At 44.7% G+C, this 22317-nt stretch overlaps 3 protein-coding genes across 3 annotated transcripts in view; 1 reads left to right on the forward strand and 2 right to left on the reverse strand.

The window, feature by feature from the left end:
- Window positions 1–3681: 3681 nt before the first annotated feature.
- On the reverse strand, window positions 3682–7759 carry ube2s (ubiquitin-conjugating enzyme E2S). The gene is made up of 4 exons (XM_084471228.1): window positions 7577–7759; window positions 6525–6672; window positions 4653–4843; window positions 3682–4197 (listed from the first exon to the last, which is right to left on the reverse strand). Exons 1-4 carry the CDS (start codon window positions 7577–7579, stop codon window positions 3838–3840), a joined length of 702 nt encoding a protein of 233 aa, XP_084327354.1. The 5' UTR covers window positions 7580–7759; the 3' UTR covers window positions 3682–3837.
- Window positions 7760–8639: 880 nt separating this feature from the next.
- On the forward strand, window positions 8640–11320 carry josd2 (Josephin domain containing 2). Its single transcript, XM_084471803.1, has 5 exons — window positions 8640–8828; window positions 8925–9047; window positions 9845–9970; window positions 10121–10315; window positions 11170–11320. Exons 2-5 carry the CDS (start codon window positions 8926–8928, stop codon window positions 11279–11281), a joined length of 555 nt encoding a protein of 184 aa, XP_084327929.1. The 5' UTR covers window positions 8640–8828; window position 8925; the 3' UTR covers window positions 11282–11320.
- Window positions 11321–13180: 1860 nt separating this feature from the next.
- Window positions 13181–22317, reverse strand: part of ttyh1 (tweety family member 1) — a 17058-nt gene continuing 7921 nt past the window's right edge. Inside the window, exons 4-15 of the mRNA XM_084471558.1 lie at window positions 22060–22171; window positions 20855–21186; window positions 20221–20316; window positions 19928–20000; window positions 17980–18055; window positions 17770–17825; window positions 17327–17419; window positions 17140–17232; window positions 16825–16964; window positions 15912–16079; window positions 13899–13977; window positions 13181–13360 (exon numbers count right to left, since the gene is read on the reverse strand). Coding sequence (XP_084327684.1) covers window positions 13274–13360; window positions 13899–13977; window positions 15912–16079; window positions 16825–16964; window positions 17140–17232; window positions 17327–17419; window positions 17770–17825; window positions 17980–18055; window positions 19928–20000; window positions 20221–20316; window positions 20855–21186; window positions 22060–22171 — 1405 coding nt within the window. The 3' untranslated portion in view covers window positions 13181–13273. The remainder of the gene's footprint in view (window positions 13361–13898; window positions 13978–15911; window positions 16080–16824; window positions 16965–17139; window positions 17233–17326; window positions 17420–17769; window positions 17826–17979; window positions 18056–19927; window positions 20001–20220; window positions 20317–20854; window positions 21187–22059; window positions 22172–22317) is intronic.

Consider the following 22317-nt stretch of genomic DNA (forward strand, 5'->3'; position numbering starts at 1 on the left):
CTACAATCACGTCTCCAGAAGGATGAGCTCCATTTTTACGCTCGGTAAAAACAAGCCGTGCAGACTGACTCCAGCACTGCGCTATCAACAGGTGTGGACGGTACAAAATGTCTTCCGTTCTCCACGAGCGTCGGCCTACATTTCGATGTGAACGGGAATACAGTGTAATAAAAAACAAATATGAAGATGTAAAAAGGGTCCCATATTTTATTTTGTATTATTTGTAGGCCACGTTGTTAGGTTTTAAAATGTGCTTTCCCCTATGCACCTCCCAGCGCAGTGCAGGTATTGCCCATTACAGAGAATAGTAACGCATTCCTAATCGCTTTTCAGGGCTGGGATATATCAAAGTTATGTTTCATAACTTGTAGCTTGCGAAGAGACATGACTTGCATGTATCAGTACAGCACAAAAGAGCGTGGGTGTGAGCGCTGGTGTGCGTGCGTGTGTGTGCGTGCGTGTGTGTGTGTGTGTGTGTGTGTGTGTGTGTGTGCGTGTGTGTGTGTGTGTGTGTGCGTGTGTGTGTGTGTGTGTGTGCGTGTGTGTGTGTGTGTGTGTGTGTGTGTGTGTGTGTGTGAGCTGTCTTATTATCCCGGTGTGTATACTAGAATACCAACATATGTGTACCATCCTATCTAAATGTTGAAGTAAATGAAGACGACTAACACATCCACCCACAAAGTGTGTTCTTCTCGATGGCGTAGCTGTCAACGAAAAATCTTTGATTCACACCGAGTCGGGTTGCATGTTGCTTTAAAACTGATGACAATCAAATTGTCATTCAAGTTAAGCGTGCAGTTAACTAAAATGTTTGAAATAAATGCTCTTCTTTCACAAATAATGCCATATTAAAGGTGCACAATGTCGTGTCTTACCTGTGCGTTGCTTCTGGGTTTGATGCTGGAGAACAAGTGGTGGAAAAGCGTGCGCACTGTACCCTACATCAATGGTGTTCACTGGATAGCCCCCATGTCGTATTGTACGCTTGAGAATTAGATTAGGGCAAGATCAAGTCCCAGCAATGCAGAGGCAGATGTAAACCACCGTGTTTTAACAGTGCTGATGCAGATCTGACTGGAGATGTTGGCTTTCTGGGAGTCGAACGCGTTCCATCACATTCAACAATGGCTCAACTATGCTGTGAACATCTGTACGATGCAAATGATAAGAGTATTTTAAAAAAAATCTACTTATTTTAAGATATTTTCTAAAGTTTCATCCGTCTGGATACCACTGTCGCCGAATCCTTTCATAATTGTCAAAAAATAGTACAGGCAACACCGTCTAACTGCGACTGGCCCCCATGAAGGTCCGCCGAGGAGACGTGCTCTGATTGGCTGTTCGGAGCGGTGCTGAGGAGACTCAGACCTCGCTTCGTTTTTCCGAGCCCCTGGTCATCATCAGGCCCCTCCGACTCGAGGTGACGATCCCTATGGCGTTACTTTGAACAACACGCTTAATCTTAATTTGTTCTGAAAATGACGTCCGACAGATTTGAGCCACTGCGCTCCCAAACATGACAGGTGAACGACACTGATACCAAAGAGAGTATAACTGAGAAACCGTAAAACAAAGGCAGCGTTTCCTCGCTTTTTTGGCCGACGGCTTCTCGGGTTTCAGTTGTACATACAGCCTGTGTGCGCGTGAAAGAGACAGCTCGAGAGTGAGAGACGGTGGAGGAGGGAGGTGGTTGCCACAGCAACTGTGTCATTATGTTGGTGGCAACTATGAAAGCGATGGAGACGGGGTGGGGGATAGGATTGGTGCAACGGACAGGAACACTGGAGCGTGAACCAAACTGTCAATTAGACCTAGATTTGCTATTCAGTGAGTTATTTAAATTGAAGAGAAACTACATTCGTCATGTTTTCTATTCAGCAACTCCAGCCTTGATAGATGGCTGCATGGATAGATATACTGTAGATGGATCTGAATAAGGTTGTCCCTTCCACCCATGAATACGCAGAAAACGAAGGCTGTGTGTAGCATTGATTCATTTAAACTTGGCACAAATACTGACGTTGCGTTTAACTGAAAGCTGGCTACATAATATATTTAAACCATTAGGATTTTACCAATACGGTATCAACTATGTCATGATAAAAGTGTCATTGAAAACAGGTGAAATTCAATGTCTCATAAAGGTTAGGAAAAATATGGATTCAAAATTAGTTTGTGAATCACCTCCAGGTGATGAAATACATGTAGGTATTTGATCACTCCAGACCAATGAGATTCATTGTTTCCAGAAGAGGTTTGTCTGACTTCCCCACCGCCAGGTGCCTATGAAGGGCCTGATAATTACCTACATGGCAGGCTGCTATTTCTACACAGGTGGGTGGCTCTCAAGTGTGGTGGATTGACGCCAGAGTTGCTCAGTACAGGAATTCAAATGACATCAACATTCAACTGAGCGGGCTCACGGTCAGCGCAGTACCACAAAAGGTTTAAGAATTGTGCACAACACATAAAACCCAGACCTTGAACCTTGCCATGTATACTCAAACTACTGTAATCTAACAATGACCTCAACCTGAAGCAAACGATGCTGGATCAATAAACAACTATTTGCTCGACTCTTCAAATAATTCAATTTTTTATTAATTTAAATAACTTATAGTTGACACAAAAAAAAATTCCCAACCAACAGCCTGCACAATGACAAGTGTTTTCAGGGCACCTTCTCCAACCCAATGAAAGACAGTGCTTGAGATTGTTTCCTTGGGAAATATAGCTCCCAACATGCATTTGAAACCAAGGCAGAAAACCTGCCTGAGAAAACTTGTCAAACAGTGCATCAGGTAGGGATTCTTCTCTTTTTGTTGTCAAATATGAAGACGTTCTCTGGCACCCACGAGGCTGGTAAGAGATAGGCATTTCAACAGCACGTATGGCTTCAGAGGGAACCAGGGAGTATGTTTAAACCAGTAACACCACTGGATGACTAGTTCTACAACTCTAGAGTTGAACCCTTTAAAAGTATGCATAATACCCCGTTCCCTCCCAGCCACTGGTCTAGATCATTACATACACACCCACACACACACCAAGACAGTTGAATAGAAACATTCATTTAAAACCACGTTAGAAAATACTGGACAATGAGACATTTTGGGAAAAAAAAAGGGGGCATTAAGCCATAATTATGAAAAACTGATCACCATTTCGTCATCCCCATCTTTGACATATTTTCCTTTTAAAACTATAGAATAAGGTCACCATTTTGTCTGATTCAGTTCACTCTTGAGTTCATTGAACTTATTCAAAATGGAGCCTGACCACTTCACAGTTCCCAGACGATTAGCCAATTTCTAATTCAGTGCCAGTGAAATACCAGTGAAACAGTGTGCTGGATTACTATCCACAGTCTGAATGAACCATAGACATAGTGATCGCCTCATGTTGAATAGACCATTGATTAGGCATAACACAAGATCAATGTCGCCAATTCATGGCGAGACACCAGATGCACCGCAAACCGCCTCAGCCAGGTAGCCCGTTGAGCTCAGACTCAACAGGAGTCATTTCTTTTTTTTCCTTTAAAAACAAAACATGGGTTCATGAAAAAAGCCAAATCGGTGGTTAGAAATTGAAAGACATTTGTACAAAGTGGAAAGTCTGGGCGGGAGGGGGCATAGAAAGTCAGAAAAAAAGAACAAATATCTGCACGCTTCAATGTATTTACACACACACACACACACACACACACACACACACACACACACACACACACACACACACACACACACACACACACACACACACACACACACACACACACACACACACACACACACACACACACACACACACACAAAACTGAATCTAGTGGAGGTATTAGAGTCGCCGTAACGCGCGCTTTTTGTCGGCCTTCTTCTTCCCGGCGGCGCTGGTACTGCTGCTGGCGTTGCTGGACGTGGTGGTGGCGCCGTTTGCGCCGTTACCTAGCGCCGCCACGGAGGCCGCGCCGGGCACCGCTAGCCGCTTGGTGGGGTCTCCGGCGTGCTTCTTGGGCTGCGGGCCGTCGCTGGGGTCCTGCGGTACCCCCGAGGTGCCGCCGTGTCCGCCCATGGCGTGGATCTCCGTGAGCAGGCGCGCGCGGTAGGCGTATTCGGCATAGTCCTCCAACAGTAAGCGTCCGGCCTCCTCGTTCAGGGCCGACTCTGGGTTGGGGTGGATGAGAAGACACTTGATGGTCTGCGGGGGGGGGGAGGATTTGGAGAGAAGAGTTAGTTGGTGAGCTGGTTAGTTAGTTATTGGTGTCCACCGCCTCATGAGCTCTTGTGTGAAGTTACCGTTATCATTTCGGGATAAACAAAAAGTAACACCCTGGTGTTATAGCTAGCAAATGTTTAATCACAGATTGTACAATTATTCTGTTTTTAGTTGCGTTGTCTTTTATTTAAATACGTGTGCGTGTGCAATGGAAAGTCTTCATTTTTACAGTTACAAGTCCTACTCTAACTACTTTGTTGCGTTGACCTCGACCATGGCTCTAGATTTGTCATCGTTTCTGAAGGCAGGACATTGTTAGGCCACGATTTCATCAGTAATAACTTAAGTCTATTGTATTGAGCAAACTAATATTAAGTTAGCTCAATACCATAAAATAAAAATCCAATCAAGGAATCAAGGAAGAGGATTTCACTTACAAGCAAGACATGTCTGAGGCCCAGCTCAGCCTTCCAGTCCCTCTTCAGCACATTGACACAGATCTCCCCCTTATGGCCCACGTTGGGGTGAAAAATCTTGGTCAGGAAGTAGCCCTTGGGTGGAACCGCGGGGAAGTCCTTCCCAAGGACCAGACGCATGCGGAAAATGCCACCAGCAAACGGAGTTCCCTCTGTCAGGGCATAAAGAATTAATTACATGGGGAAAACTGGGTCACCCTTACCGTTTAGCAGTCTGGTATCAAAACTGATTTTGTACCAGTACTAACCCGACTTGTAATTATGTAATTAAGCAGTTATAACACATAGCCATCCTGCTCCAAGGATGCCTACAGATGCACTGAGCACCTGCATTACAATTTTAAAAAAGGTAATATTAGTGACTAGGGCTGAGACCGAATATTTAAATATTTGTTTGTTGAGGTATGAATCCCAATTCAGCACTTGAATGCTTCCTTTTGTTTTATTAGAATTGTGAAAACATAAAAAAATATATTTAAAAAAACAAAGTCTATGCATATTTGTGAACTGCAGGTAGAAAGCTAGGTTACATTTCAACTGAATATCCCAGTGATAAAATATATACACAAGGGCACTGGATGTCAGAACGCTTCACGTCAACACTTCAGCCATCATCAGAATGGCCAACTGTTGGATGACCAAATTATCATTTGTATTGTAGTCTGAATAATCAATCATTAGAATATTCCGGGAGCACTTTGACAAATGCCATCCAGTGTGAGCTAAAGCAAGCCATTAGCCATCAGGGCGGTAATGATTTTAAAAGGGTTTCAATAATGAACGTATTTAGCAGCCATTTCAATGTTCAAACAAGTCCAAAATACATCAAAAAAGCCCTACCTACTAATAATAACGAGCTGGTTATTTAGTAAACATGAATATAACTGATGTACGATGTTTTTTCTTTTATGGTGATCCATCCCCCACAATAGTGCCTGTGTGATTCATCCCCGGGAAAATAAAACTGGTCCTGCTGTGACATTTATTCAAAACTTTGCACATTTGGTCAAACCACCCATTTGCTTTGTGATAATTGGAAGTAGGCCTACTTTCAGAACTCATTGAAGCTCTGCCATAACAAAGTCGAGGTCTTACTGATGAGTGGATCCGAAAGCCACTGAAGTGATATTATTGTTTTGTGTTAGTAAAATAACGTTTGTTTTACCAATTGAAGCACTTTAAAAATGAAAGGAAAAAACGATCAGCTGGTAAAAACTTGATTCTGCAGCAGTGGTCTCAGCCTGCTACGTGACAGGCAGTGAAAGATGTGCACTATGAATGGACTTTTGTTTCGTTTTTCTTCACAGAATATTCTGATATTCGTTTGGAAACCTAACAAATATTCAAAGCTTGAAATTATATTTTCATGACAGCCCCATTAGTTACAATTAATTAATAATGCCATGATCCCTGTTGCATTCAATTACTGTGAATTAGGCAATGTTTTATTCAAATGTAACCTACATTGGCCCATGATACCATACATTCATTAATACAATACACGTCTCATTAGATAGTAAGAAAGAAAAAAGGGGATACTGTTAATCCTAGGTGTATATACAATAAAACATTACACTTGATTTATTGATAAAGTGTGCAGCAAAACTTGACCAGATACCCTCATTACAATAATGAAGCTATTTGGTACACACCTGGTTGCACATTTTTGTATAGTATCAAGGCATATTATTCAGCACCAAACTATCAATCCTGCTGTATACTAGGTTGTTATAGTTAAATAATAATAATAATATTAGTTAGTTAACATCATCATCATCATCATCATCATCTCCTAATCCAACCAGAGAAAGAAATATCAAGATGAAACCGTACCTGGCCCTTCAATGGCTGTGTGCAACTCAGTGATGTCTTCATCGCTGGGATAGATCTTGATGCCCTCAGGGGGGTCAGCAGCCAAATCTGAAACCTCTTTGTAAACCAAACGAAGCACCTGAGGGGGTAAGTTCTCCACATTGGAGTTCTGCAAAGAGAAGAACAGTTTAGTCAAGGTTTGTAAACACATTAATATTAAACAGTAATACATTCGGCTTTAATCCGAAACCAACTATAATTTAAACGTCCTGCGTCCAAATTTAGGAAAAAGTTTACAAATAGAGAACTTTTTTAGTCTGTGTCACTGTAAATATGTAATTGACGTCACTTTATAGATGCAAAGATGATTACATCCAACAACGTAACTGTTCATTATTACGACAATAAACAATTACTTAATTTGTTGGCATTTAAAATATATATATATATATATATATATATATATATATATATATATATATATATATATATATATATATATATATATATTTGGACGCCACATGATATCAAAATATTGATTTCAACACATAATTGTTCAATGCATTTATATGCATTGTGTTTAAGTGTAATCTAGTTGGGGTTTTGCCCCTTGTGGCGCAGAGCTGTAACATACAAAGGGAGGCGATGGAAAACAAAAGTTTAACAAGTTAAAATAATGTAAATACATTATAAACCTTAGGTCACTTAACGGGGACTATGTTAACGAAAAACTGCCCTCCCCAAAGTCCCACCAACATGGACTGGTCACCTGGATCCAGCTCCCATTATCGCTGTGTCTGCTAGCGGCTAAAGCTAACGTGTCACTGTCACAAGCCTACATTTGGTGGATCCCCAAACAATAACATTTCTACAACTCATCTTTGGGACAATCCCATTTAAATACGACTGGTTTAAATAAGACTACAGTAGATATTTAGCTATCGGAGCTGATCTGCATCTAACAGCCATAGCCGGAATTAAGCCCAGCTCGACGGATGGTGGAAGCTAACATTAGCGTAAGTTAAGGGAAGATTAAGCGTCGATATTGAAGAAAGCCGATCCATTTGACTTACCATTGTCTCGCAAAATGTTTGATCTGGTTGACTGGGTTTCTTTCAGTCGTCACTGTGAAATGTAATTGTATGTAAACGGTTGAAAGCCCGTTGACAATTATTAGCAAGGTTAGCAACTGCTCTTTTCTTCTTTTCGTTGACACAGGAACAAAAATAAGATTCTCAATTTAACCTACTCCCCTCGACCAATGGGCTGCGCGGTAACGCGAGACGCGAGGACAGTCCGCCCAATCGGATATCTGAGATCTTTGTTTTGATTTGATTGGCAGCTTTGCCAACCATACAGAGTCGACAATATCATCGAACCTCACTAGCCATAGGAGCGTTTGAAAAACTCTCACCCACCTTTTATGTTTTGTTAAAACACAAACGTAATGATTTTTTCATTGACGTAACTGCTTTAAAATAATTAAAACATTAGGACAATCCGATTTTCAACAAAGAGCAAAAAACAAGAATTTCTAAGTATATCTGAGAATGATAGCATACTTTGTCGCTGACCAAATAAGTGTACAAAACAATTCGGAAGGGGATTATTTAGAATATGACTATCAGGCCTCCAATCACTTTGAAATGCAAGAAGCAGGGTAACCAAACATAAATAGTAACGCGTTAACATTTGAATTATTGTTTAACATTTGTGCAGCAATAATATATACTCCCCACTAGAAGGCGCTTCAAGACAATATCCATTTCCAAGTGCATAATCTAAATAAGATGCTGGTTGGCATATATGGTTGACAGTGTGCCATCGCTGGAATACATATTCTTAAATATATATATATATATATATATATATATATATATATATATATATGTGTGTGTGTGTGTGTGTGTGTGTGTGTGTGTGTGTGTGTGTGTGTGTGTGTGTATCGGGGAAAACTAGCATGTTTTCAGTGTAGGGGCGTGGCTACAGGGCGTGACAGCTGCGCAACAACAATAACAACTCAGCTTCCGGGTCCCCGACAGCGTTGCCAGATTGGGCCAAATTTCCCGCCCAATCTGGCCCAATCTGGCAACACTACGACCAAGCTGTCATAGCCCAGCCTCTGTAAACGGGGAGATGTTATGTCAGCAGGTTTTTATCTATCTCTAGTTGTATGGGAACTCGTTGTATGTGTTCTATGTGAATTATTCTTTATGAAAGATAACTTTACTTCCAGTTTTGTTGTTCGGGCTTCACGTTATACACACAGCCGGGTAAGGGATAGCTAAGAAGTTCAACTGTGCTAGGTAACCAGCGTTATCTAAGGTAGGCAACTGAATAGTATCAAAAAGATCCACGGCTAGGTTGGATTAGCTGGTTGATTCATATTACTTTCTGTATATTTGTATTCAAAATATATAGTATGAACGAAGGAGAGGTTTTCCATGAGAAGCAGAGACTGGAGCTGTGCGCCATCCATGCCCTGAACAACGTGCTGCAGGAGCGGGTGTTCACCAAGGAGACGGCGGACGACATCTGCAAACGGTGAGCGGGCATCACTCTACCTACTTTGTGCATCACACTACTGTGTACCTGTCATTGTTGTTGACTGTATTACCCTCTTCCTTCTGTGTCCCTGTCATTGTTGTGGACTGAACCTCCACGCAGATGAGCTGCATCTCTTCAGCCAAACCAAAGCCTTTTTAAAATGAATCTGACTGAAGGGATTGGCTCTGACACAACCAATGGGTTTTTATGTGTGATTTTCAAAATGTTAGTAAGATAAACGTGACTGTTCTGAAAGCCTTAGTCAAAAATATATTATAATAGTATTTTATACATAACAACGTAATTAAGTAGTAAAGCTTAGTACTTAGATAACTAGATAAACAACCTTTATGATGGGAGCAATACTCCGAAGCTCATTGCTCATTGTATTGCTCTTCAAAACTTAACAGGGCTCATTCAAGACCATAATACAATATGCCTCCAAGATGGGAACCAAACTACATTGAAGAGGTTTTATCCTCTGTAATTTTGTCTCAATTAAATTACTGAATGAAGAAATGAAACAGGACCCGTCTCTTCTCACTGACGATATAACTTGATTCTGTCTGCCGAGGTCCTATGTGTACTTTTACATTTGTCCACTGAAGGTAACCAAACCGAATATATCAAGCAGAAAACCCAGATGTGGGATGTGGAAGGACTGCTATAAACCCTAGCACATTGCTTGGCCGTTTTTGCCAAAGTGTAAAGGAATGCTGTTTAATGCACTGCGACTAACACTGGAAAACATGCTTCTGCTGCCCTTTAATGATGCAACTTCTCTTCCAATGCAGGCTAGCTCCACAATGTGTGGTGAACCCACACCGGTCAATGTTAGGCACAGGAAACTACGACGTCAACGTGATCATGGCAGCGCTGCAGAGCAGAGAACTGGCAGCGGTATGGTGGGACAAGCGCAGGTGGGTGATGAACACTGCAGCGAGACATTCAACCGCCTGTTAGATCTGTCACTCAACAAAGCTCTATATTAAGTTAAACATCAAGCACTTTGCATTCTGGGGGAATAATCTCTTCTTTCGTTTGTTTTTTTTGGGTTTATTTCCACGTAGGACGGTACAGAGTCTCTGCTTGACTAAAGTCCAGGGCTTCATATTGAATGTTCCTTCCCGGGTGTCGTTGGGAATAGTGTCCCTCCCGCTAAAGCGACGCCACTGGCTAGCGGTGTGCCTGGTTAATGGGCAGTACTACAACCTGGACTCCAAGTTGAAGAATCCCGTGTGCATCGGCGGAGAGGCCGAACTACGGTGGGTGCGCTGGCTGATAAGGACCTGGTTGTTATTTCAATCACAATATCTTTACCAATCATCCGCTTAAAGGTTCACAATCTGATCCCAACAAATCAAACTGAAGTGTGTTTTTATGATTATTGAATGGTTATTTTCACAGTATGATATAATATAATAATATTACTCTAATTTATAAATATCTAAACTCTAAACTCTATCTAAACTCTAATTTATACATAGTTGTAATAATAATAGTACAACTATGTATAAATCATACATTTTAGGGTACCTACTATAATAATATGAGATTATTATATAATATATAATGAATCCCAGTTGGGGAATCATTCATCTGGCGTGTGTCGTCTGTGGTGAAGTTAGAGTCTAGCGTGAGGGTGGCTAACTCAACAGGACTAGCAGGCCAACTCGATGGAAAATAAAGACTTGGCTGGAGTGGCACTGGAATACAAGGGACATTTTTGAGCCCTTTTTCGGGGAACAGAGACTGTTGTCTGTTTCTGATGAAGCCTGCACTGTGGCTGTATGGGCCTTATGCAACTTGTTAAGTGAGTCATCCCATTCCCCAGTCACAAACAAATGAGCTAATATTGGTGTGACGGTTCATACGATCGATATATAAACGGATAGAAGAATAGACTATAATGAGTACTTAACTCCCCTTAACGTCCCCTCTGAATATAGTAAGCATCTATAGTCTGTCCATCTTAAACACGTAAACACATCACACAATGGGTCTTACCTCATCTGTTTGTGGCAGCTGGGTGACTGCGTCATCGTCGTTGTGTGTGCGTGTGCGTGTGTGTGCATGTGTGTGTGCGTGTGTGTTCTGACCCTGGTCTTTCCCCTGGCAGTGCGTTCCTCGGTGAGCAGCTCGCTCCAGAGGTGGCGGAGATGCTTCTGGTCGTCCGGCAGGAGGTGGAAGAGGACGGCTCGTGGCTCAGCCTGGACAACCCCCAGGACTGATTCTTTTTGAGGGGGACGGGGGACAGTACATCCACCCATACCCAGCATGGAGGAACTGTCAGTGGGGGGGGGGGGGGGGGACACGCTTCAAGAGAACTCTTCAGGGACACACACACACACACACACACACACACACACACACACACACACACACACACACACACACACACACACACACACACACACACACGGACCCCCAGGAAGAATAGCTGGTTTTACCAGGCTAATGGGGATCCTTGAACCTTGAAACACACACACACACTCACACTCACAGTGATGAACACACAGAGTAGAAACTCCAAAGAGAAGCCAAGGTTAAGGCTTGCTTCCAACATGAAGGACTGTTAAGTGGCGATGGCAACTGTTGTTCCAATTGTGGGCGAATGCTTTCTCCGCTCCAGTATCTTCTAGGTACCTTTTATCACATGGTGTACTCAAACTTGTGTTTTTTTGTTTTGTTTTAAGTGTCGCTAAAGTATGCCTTTTTACGATCATTGACTAGATATCATGTCACCCACATTGTTTTTGCTCGCATTCAGCCTACTGCGAGTTGCTAAGGGGAACATCCATATCAAGAGAAGTGACGTATGAAAATGTACCTAGCATCCCTTGACCCTGACATTTATGTTCCCAGTAGCAACCGACACGCAGTAGGTAATGTGTGCACTCTCTCACCACGCTCCTTTCTATGCACTGCAGAACTACACGGACCCGTTAGGACTGTTGGGTGTCTTATGTTTCGTTTATCAATGTAGACAGGTACTGCAAAGGCACTAATACTACATTAACAGTCTCATATTCGTAGATCTATGCATATCCAAAAGAAAGAAATGGGAATTCATCTTTTGTTACCAATGTGACTTTCAAAAGTTCTGACACAACTCAGAGGTTTGCGGTAATAATTATTACATTAAAATTTTGTATAAAGAAGTGTTCAAGTGAATGTTTTTGGCAGAATGTGTGTTGCTTTCATGGTTCTCACATCTTAAGCATGATGAAGACGAGTCAGGGCGTAATATTATTATTGTTCTTTTTTATTTATATTAGACTCTTGAGTGTAAAAGGATGCCATTCAAAAGGAGCATTGATAATACCATACAAACTTAATTCAAGGGTTAACAAGGGCAGGAGGCAAGGAGGGGTAATTGGATGAAATCTCCCACATACTATACCTTTTATATATATATACACAGAAACATCTAGAGATGTCAGAGACCCACTGCTGTACAGGAGCTATTATTGCTAGCTACGGTATGACTCCTGCGACGCCAGTAGCTGGTGTCATATTGCATTGGGTTGTAGTCCTCTGCTCTCAAGACTGATTGGCAGCTGTAGTTCTCCATCCCTAGCTTCCAAAGCAGGGTCATTGTCAGCCCCCCCCACCCCAGTTTGTAAGAGCAAATGTTCATGATTATTCAGATATTATAGACAATAATAATGTACAGAGTATCAGGGACAAGGGAATTACAGAATAGCCACCTATAAAAAGTAAAAAACAAAGAAAAAAAGGTTATACTGAGTTAGGGAACTGCATATCCATTCACACTACGTGCCAGTGTTTTTTTTTCCTACAACAATATTTATATAAAATAAATTGGTGGTTCTGATACATTTAATAATATAAAACTACAACATAGTAACGTCAATACCAGATTGGCTTGCTTCACAACTTTTCACAGTTCACATGGACAAGGGAACAGGATGAATACAGAATAGACATGATTGAAACCTTTGCACATCCATACCCATCTTGTGTTTCGCTCCCTGCAAGGCCTTGGACCGGTCCCCTCGTCCTGTCTACTTTAAGTGCTATTTAATTATACAGGTTGTTTTTTTTTTCAAATGGTAAAGACGTTACAAATCTTGAGATCACATCTAGCATTCAGTTTATTTTGATTAGTTTTTGTCTTTTCATCTCAGTAAAGTGTCCATATGAAAAATTAAACCTTTTTTTTCCTATACATTTCTTTTTTCAAATAACAACAAAGAAAATCAGCGTGAATACAGGTTCCTCGAATGGGAAGAGTTGGGGTGCGATTGACTACTGCCCCCGTAACCGGTCAGCATGCTGGGAGAGTACTGTGGAGTGGGGGATGGGGGGAGAAGAGAGAGGAGACATGAACACAATAACAATGTTCAGCAGTATTATAAGTGCTAAGTGCAAACGTCCCTAAGGGATTGAGAGAAGCCTTGAAAAAATGTTCATTTAAATTCAAGTTAGATGAAGGAAGCTTTTAAAATAAAACCGCTAATAATAAATTGTAAGACGGTCAACTTCTGAGATAATTTTATTAAAATAGTCAGAAAATTTGTGTGCCAGGAGAGATTTCCATGTTTCTATTTATTATAAACGTTTTAAATTTGAATAATGTTTTAAACATAAGACCCGAATTTGAAGAATATAATTGATATTGATTGATTACGATAATATTATTAGTATAAGATTTATAGTGTACTGATATTTTATATATTTTTTTACAGCAGAGGCCATTCAACATGGCTCTGCGATGGCAGGTTGTGATTGGTTGATCCAAATGGGTGCGTGGCCGGGTTCACGATCAGGGCGATGGAGAAATGGCACAGAGTATGAAGATGTCACAAGTACAGAGGAACTCACAGAGGGGGGTGGGGACTGCCTGTCAGTCAACGGCAGGCTCTCATAGCCAGGGTTGCCATTGGAGGAAACGTTTGGAGTCCTGTATAGAGACAGAGAGAGATAAGGACCAGAGGAGGGGGAGGGAGGGCGGGTGCACAGGAAAGAGAGTGTGGGTGGGGGGGGGGGGGGGGATGATGCGTGGAGGAAAGACAGAGGGAACAGGCCAGAAGGAGCCGAGGAGGGGGACAAGAGAGAGGGAGAAAGAGTGATTAGAGAAATGGGGTGTGGAACCATACAGTATATCAATACAAGTGGTGTCAGTATGAGGGAGCTTCAGGCCTGGCTGTTAGGTGGCTCAAGCACTGGTGCCCATGTTTGCAGTCAACTCCTGCATGAAGTGAGATAGGTATAAAAGGTGTGTGTACGTGAAATCTGAATTCAGATTCATTTGAATAAGAGTACATATTATTTACCAGCTCCGTTTAGCAGAATTTTTTTTTTTTTTCAAAGGTGGATTGTTTTCTGAGCCCATGACAAGAAGAGCCATCCCAAGATACTTCATGAGAGGATACTTGACCTTATATTAGTGTTGGGTTAATATCTAGTTTGTGTTAACTACTGTGCTGTGGCTGAGTGGATTAACACAGCTGTGCAAATGAAGCTGAAGGCAAGTTAGGTACCTGATGTTAGAGAGGTCTAAACTTCCACGCCTTGTCATTAAATGGGGTGCATTGGTTAATCCTAGTCACTCACTAGACTTTCAAAGTCAGGGAGGCAGATGGGCAGAGCAAAGAAAACAGAAAGGACACGACACGAGAAGTCACAAAGAGAAAGGGGAGAGTGGCAATGACAAGGACAGAGAGAGAGAGAGAGAGAGAGAGAGAGAGAGAGAGAGAGACCAGGGAGATAGAGAAAGGAATACATTTGAGAGCTTTGACCGGACGACAGGAATGCCACGATGCAGATGAGCGATGAGGAGCGTGATGGAGCGAGGGGGGGGGGGGGGTTACCTATTTCAACCTGAGCCTCGCGACGCTGGAGTTTTTACGATCAGAGCGTCGCCAATGACAACCCCTTGCCTCGCCCCCTATACAGTAGTAGTAGTACCACAGTACTCACTGCAGTACTCGTACTACTACTACAGTACAGGAAGCCAGGAGGGCATTTGACACGCAAACCGAGATCTGTGAAATGATTGGGCGGAGGGCCTACGTTGCTGTCTGTCCTGAAACACTGGACAGACAAATAAGACAGACACACAGACAGACAGACCTCTAGAGTTTGCGTCTGTTTCTCTGCCTACACTGCAGTCCACGTTGACCTGTCTGTGTGTCTGTCTGCATGGCGTGTGGTTAGCCTGGCAAGCTTGTCGTGGACTTTGAACTATTCACTACATATGTTTGTAGGGAGACACTGAGTGTGTGTGTGTGTGTGTGTGTGTGTGTGTGTGTGTGTGTGAGTGTGTGTGTGTGCGTGTGTGTGTGTGTGTGTGTGTGTGTGTCTGCGTGGTTGTGTATGTGTACGTGTGTATGTGTGCATCTGTGTGTGTGTGTGTGTGTGTGTCTGTGTGTGTATCTGTGTGTGTAACCCTAGTTGTAGTGTACTATGACTAACTTATCTGTTAGCCTTTGCTAATCTTATGCTACCATGAATGAAACGTGAATTGAAGCCTTGAAGCATGTAACCTGATTTCTATGTTCCACTACTAATGTGCGTTGTGTCCCTTTTGTAAACATGTGTGACTGCTAAGCTCACTGATGGATAGAAGTATAGAATTACACAAATTCATACTTTGGTAATACTTTGTGCATTGCTACTTTTGCACTTGTCATCATATCCTGCACTCTTTTTTTTTTGCTCTTTACACAAATCTCGTGATATGATATGGCATGATCAGCTTTCTCATCAAACTGCCCTCCACGATACAATCCTGGTTTCTACTGATCAACTCCCTCTTCCTCCTGCTGCTGCTCCTGTGGCACCCAGGGCCAGTCTGTCTGTCTGTCTGTGTGTCTGCGTGTCTGCGTTACTCACGGGAGGGGCGGTGCGCTAGAAAAGGGGGGTGTCCAGCTGGCCCCCGGGTAATTATAGAAGGGGGGCAGGGCCCCTCGCTGAGACCCCGCGGTCGTCTGTCTACGTGCCTGATGGGATGTGAAGGGGTCCTCACTCTCGCTGTCGGAGTCCTCGTAGTCTTCAGAGTCACTGTCGCCGTCCAGGGGGAGGGAGGGAAGGGAGAGAGAGAGAGAGAGAGAGAGAGAGAGAGAGAGAGAGAGAGAGAGAGAGAGAGAGAGAGAGAGAGTAAGAGAGAGCGAGAGAGAGAGAAAGTTAGAGTTTGAAAGAGAGTGTGAGAGAAAGAGAGAGAGTACACAGTTCAGTATCAGGGCAAGAGCACTGATGTCATTATGATGATGTGCATCCTGAATACAAAATGCTTAAGGGTGTCATTGACATTCTTTAAGGAAGAAAATTGCAACAGGAACTATCATGATAGTATCAAGTATCATGATAATTGTGGATAAACCTCTTTGCTGACATAAAGTTGGCATCCGATGAAAGGATTAAACTATTGCAACGAGAACAGAAATCATTGAATTCCTCCGTTGCATGCCTTGTGTATACTTTATGACCCAACCTCTTGGCAACAGCTCGCTGGTTCTGTTTGGGATTTTCTTTTCAACGACTACCAGATCAGTAAATACCTTGTTCGGCCGCAGTAAGGCGAAACCCGTGACTCCACGGAGAAAAACCGGGAACGTGTCCTAGTCCTCATTAAACAAACAAAGCCACAGAAACCCAAAACGAATACGATTGTCTCAAACTCAAACCAAACCACCCCTAAACACGGCCTTGGTGCCCATGGTGACGTGCAAACAGCCGCCACACAGCCAGCGTTGCGTTACAAGCGTCTCCCCGGTCCCCCCCCCCCCCCCCCCCCCCCACCGGTCACCTGGGGAAGCTGCGCCAGGCACCGGGGAGGGAGCAGAGGATGGCGGTGAAGGCCAGCGCGGAGAGGAACGAGTAGAGGGAGAGGTAGAGCAGGCCCTCCATCCCATCGTAACACAGGCCCTTCAGGGAGTCGATGTAGTCCTGACACCCGAGAGGTTGGCGGGCGAGAAGGGAAAGGGAAAGAGAGAGAGAGAGGAGACTGTTGAAGCATGAAGTATTGCAACATAAACTAGTTTCGTGACGCATTGTTTGTAACCGTCCTCGGTCAGTATCGGTCTGGTCGGTTCCCATGGATGTGAGGACAGCCGGGAGGTACCTTATTTAGCCCGCGGCAGTTGAGCAGGGCCACCAACTGATGGAAGTTCCCCTCTGTGGAGTTGAGGATCTGCTGCACCTCCCTGAGAGATTTCTAAATACAAAAAAATTGTTTTGTTTTTTTTTATCCTCGTGATTCAGGCAGCCATGTTGTGTCTCGTGCGGCGACAGAGCGCGTGACAACGTACCTCGGCCTTGGGGAACTGGGGCAGAGCGTTGCGGTCCAGGCTGGAGAGGTGCGTGTGGATGTTGGACAGTGCCCTCTGAGACTGGGTCAGAGGCTAAACACAGGGCGACAAGGGACGTTTGAGCTTCTGACCTTTGTTTGCCTTTATTTGTTTATTATAAGCCGAGGTCAACATATGAAGGAAACCAATTGATGACGTAGTCATGTGCTCGATATGCAGGTTTCATTAAACAGCAGGAGGCGGGTATAGTTTCCCTGTAGTTAATAGGTTATGGATTCTGAACTAGTATCTGTGCCCCAGTTTGTTATTGTCTTATGGTCAATTCAATTCGAGGAGCGAAAGAAAAGCAGTTCATTTCAGTTCTCTTTATTCTCATATTGGCGTGTAAACGTCGTGTAAACCAGACCAGCGAGGCCGTAGGATATTGAGGCTGTGGTTAGTACCTGCTGGAAGGGAGTGTTCATGCGCCGGCTGCACGTCAGGTAGTAATCCAGCACGTCTGAATCACCAACACAGAATACGGTGTACACAGAAGGATTAGATGAGATAATGATCCACAGCGGAGAGAGGGGCCGCTACTCCCATGGCATGGGCGGGGGGGGGGGGGGGGGGGAGGGGGGGGTTACAATGAAAGCATTGTTCTGGAGCCATACCTGAGCTGGTCCCAGAGTTGAAGTGAGTGGAGTTGAGCACAAACGTGTTCGGGTCAGTGCAGAAGTCACTGAGAGCCTGCGATGCAAAGAGTGTGACAAGGAGAGAGGGGAGAGAGAGAGTAGAGAGAGAGAGTAGAGAGAGAGAGTAGAGAGAGAGAGAGAGAGTAGAGAGAGAGAGAGAGTAGAGAGAGAGAGAGAGTAGAGAGAGAGAGAGAGAGAGAGAGAGAGAGAGAGAGAGAGAGAGAGAGAGAGAGAGAGAGAGAGAAGAGAAGGAGATAGAGAGAGAGAGAGAGATGGGCAGGGGCAGCGGCAATGGGGGGGTGTGGGGGAGGGCAGGAGAGAATGATCACAAGGGCAAAGTTAGCGGAGAAAGGCCGACCCACTGACACACTTCCCCTGCTTGCGTATCTGATGTCCACCTTGTGGCTCGCCGGCCATATTGATCTGCTGGTGGCGCTGTCACATGCTTCTATCTGAACTGAACAGAGCTCTGCTGATCTGCCCTACGGCTGCCAACTCTGTCTCTTCTCTCGTTCCCATCAATACCTTTTTAATTACTGTTTTATCTTTCATTACAGTCCACACTTCCTCATTGCCAGAGTAAATAGGAAAACATATGATGTATAGAAGACTGATCACACACACACACACACACACACACACACACACACACACACACAATTTTGGCTGGAAATGAGAGTCCCCCACCAGGAGAGGGAGTGAGAACCCCATACAGACACATACAAACACACAGACACACACACACACACACACACACACAAAGCAGTGTAGATCCAGGCCAAAGCAGGCAGGGCCACAGCTGCTGCATTGTGCTGCTGTCGGAGGGGACAGAGCGGCTCTGTGTGGACCCCCAGACCCTGGGACGTCTCCCACCAGGACCACGTGACCCCCCCCCCCTACACACACACACCCATCCTGCACAGTCCCCCAGTCAAAACACACTCCTCTACAGAGACACACACCCCCACACACACAAACTGCACAGGTTAGAAGTAACATCTGCCTCTCTTCATGTAGAGGGTGGGGGGGGTTAAGGCTATTTTAGATGTTATGGAGTGACCCTTTCTGCCTCGTGAGCCGGAGTAGACATGTGTGTCATCGTTTTGTCTGCTGCTAAAAGCCTCCTTCAGCTGGGCTTGTAGCTCATGTTCTCCGCCGTTTAACAGCTTCTCCGTGTGGTTTGACTTCCGCCGTACCGGCTCTGCACATTTCGTACTGCCCCCCCCCTTAATGGTCCCAGGAGCGGCTAGAGCAAACACATCAAGCAGTACACAAGGGCTATCTGATTATATTTTCTCTCTCCCGTTCCTCCTCCTCTCTCTCTCTCTTTCTCTTAGGCTCTCTCACTTCAAATAAGTCTTAGATGCTCTCTCGCCCCGACTCTTCCCTCCTCCCCCCCCCCTCCACACTCTGGTTGAAAGCATCCTCCTCCTTTGCTCCTCAAAGCTGCACACCCACGCAGTGACAGTGCTGCTCGCACGCAAACATGTGCCTGCATACACTCGCGCACACGCACATTGAATCTTTAATCTCTGTCCTATTTCTTTTTTCTTTTTGGTCCACCGCCACGACTGCAGAGTTCCCTAGGAGGCAGGTCTTTTCACAGTGCAACATAATGGCCACAGAAACACACACACACACACACACACACACACACACAAACACACACACACACATGCACACACGCGACAACAGAGGCCAGTCTGTTCCCCGAGCCGGGGGTCTGCTCTCTGCCAGGGATTCCTAACATGGCTTTGGCGTGCCACTGGGGGGTGTTGCACCCTGAAGTGCTCTTCCTCCAAAGTGACGGCCATTCAGACCCATACGGGACCACTCCCCTCCATCTCCCCACCCCCAGCCTCTGTGCTGGTCCTCGGGGGGGGCCCTGCCCTCGTGGAGCAGCTGGATGCTGTGTGTGTCGACTCACCACTACGGAGGCAGTCTCCAGGCCCAGGGATCCCCAGCTGAGGAACAAGGCCAGCCAGGCCAGGACGGTCATCCTGTAGGGTGGGGGTGGGTGGGGGGGGGGCAGCAGGGGGGGGAGAGAGATGGAGGCAGAGGAGAAAACAGAAGAGGAGACATTTTAGATATTTTATTCAAGTGGATTCTCTCATGTCCCCTGCTGGGCTCTCTAGTTTCATGCGCTGTAAAACGGTGTGTGTGTGTGTGTGTGTGTGTGTGTGTGTGTGTGTGTGTGTGTGTGTGTGTGTGTGTACTTACAGAATGAGTAGCCAGCGAGCCTGCTTGGCCAGCCCCAGCAAGATGAAGAGACACACGATAAGGTCAAGGAGCAGAAGCAGCACGTAGGACAGCCACCTGGAGCAGAGACACACACACACACACACACAATGTAGGCTCAAGATGCTAATAAACAAGGTTATTAAGGCAAAGAAAACCTGGCCTAAATTATAACCCAATGGCATAAGCCTTTCCCCCTAGTAATATTTCTGTGGAGAGTGTAGGAAATAATAACATAATAAGACATTTGATGTGACTGAAATACTGTCTTTGACTATTCTTTTTGATGCATCCTCTATCTAAAACATGTCCTGGATCAGTATTGCTCTGCATACTGAGACAATACTGGGAGAGTACTGTAGTACTAGAGTAGTGAAGATTCTTATAAGGTTAATAATTGTTCAGAATCAGATTCTGATAGCATCCAGATATTCTGATAACATCCAGATGTGTGGTCAGAGCAGGTCAGGACGGTTGATGGAGGTCGGTTCCTAGCCAAAAGGCATTAGATCCAATCCCCAACGTACAGTGCAGACCAGCTATTCACATCCTTGAGCAACATGTGAAGCCCTGCCTGTTCCTTAATGCTCTGAGGGGGGGGGGGGGGGGGGGTTACCTGTAGTCCTCGTTGACCATCAGGGTGTTGGCGGCCCAGCCGGGCGAGAAGGGGCTGGGCATGATCCCCCCGCCTGGAGACATGGTGGGGGCTACGGACGGAGGGGCCGGGGTGAGGGCGGCGATGGGGGCCCCTATGCTGGCGCTGTCGTTGGCCAGGCCCCCGCCGGAGCGGGCCATGGAGATGGAGGACAGCAGGTTGATCACGTTGTCCGAGAGCCGGCGGCAGTTGCGCGCGGACGTCAGAAAGGGTTTGCTGCCCGCAAACAGCTCCTCCATGGAGGACAGGGGGCCGGCGATGGACACCTGCAGCCCACTGATGGTGTCGGCAATCTGGGGAGGGAGGTGCGAAGGACGCGGGTGAGCTCCTATGGGAGTTGATGGTCATGTTACGTTATATTTTAATTTTTTTTTTTATATTCTATTGTATCACATTGAATCTATTCTTTAGTTGTTTTTTTTACTTTTATAGTCTTTATAGACTTCTAACTACTGTTATTTTGTACTTTTGCTTCTCTTGTTAAGAATTGCATTACTCAGACCTGCCCTGTGTTAACACCTGATAAATAGCACCGTTGGGTGTGTTTGTGGAGGTGTGGCGGGGGGGCTCTGTCTGGTGGGGGGGGGGGTGATAGGAGGGGGTGTGGCTCTTATCAGGTTTGGCAGTACCTGGTCCCCGGTGGAGGGAGAAGGAACGCAGCGGAGGGACTTTGAGTTCATTAGGTATATCTAAAGCCCTGATCTTTTTTTTTTTTTTTTTCACTTTGTGCGAAAGAGAAAGTGTGTGTTTAATCGTCAGCAGTTGTTGGAGTTGTGAATATGTTTATTGCTATGTTTATATCAACTTCATTTTGGGCTGTTGATTGTAGAATAAAGGAAAGGGAAGAGAGAAAGAGAAAATGTGGGCTGTGTTCATGCAATTATTTACAGTCTGTTATTTCCTTCAGTCAGAAGCGCACGGTATCAGTGAAAACATGACGCTGATCAGAATGACACGCAAACCACAGTCTGACCACATGAAACCACAGCGGCCTCAGTGACACACACTCAGACACAAACAACGTTCTGGAAGCTCACAAACCACTTCCTTTGGCTTTGTCTCTCAGCCAAACAGGTGCACACATAAACACACAGACGCAGACACACACACACAGGGTAGGTATTTGTCGTGTGTGTGAAGTTTGGCTGGCAGAGAGCAGCACTCACCAGCAGATCGATAGAAGCAAGAGTATAATTGGCTGTGAGCAGAGACGAGGTCAACTGATACATCCCATCATTAGCCTCGCTGTTGCCGTAGAAACCAACGCCTATAGCAACACTAGTAAGGGGGGAAAAAAAGACATGAATTTAGAGTAGAGTGGAGGGGGAAAGAAGGAGAAAGAGACAAGCAGGGATAGGAGAGGCATGCAAGTCATGTTTAATTCAGTGTGTATATGTACATATTAAATGACTGTGACACAACAA

Source organism: Micromesistius poutassou (genome assembly GCF_964030765.1).
Source record: "Micromesistius poutassou genome assembly, chromosome: 8".
Classification (NCBI taxonomy): Eukaryota; Metazoa; Chordata; class Actinopteri; order Gadiformes; family Gadidae; genus Micromesistius; species Micromesistius poutassou.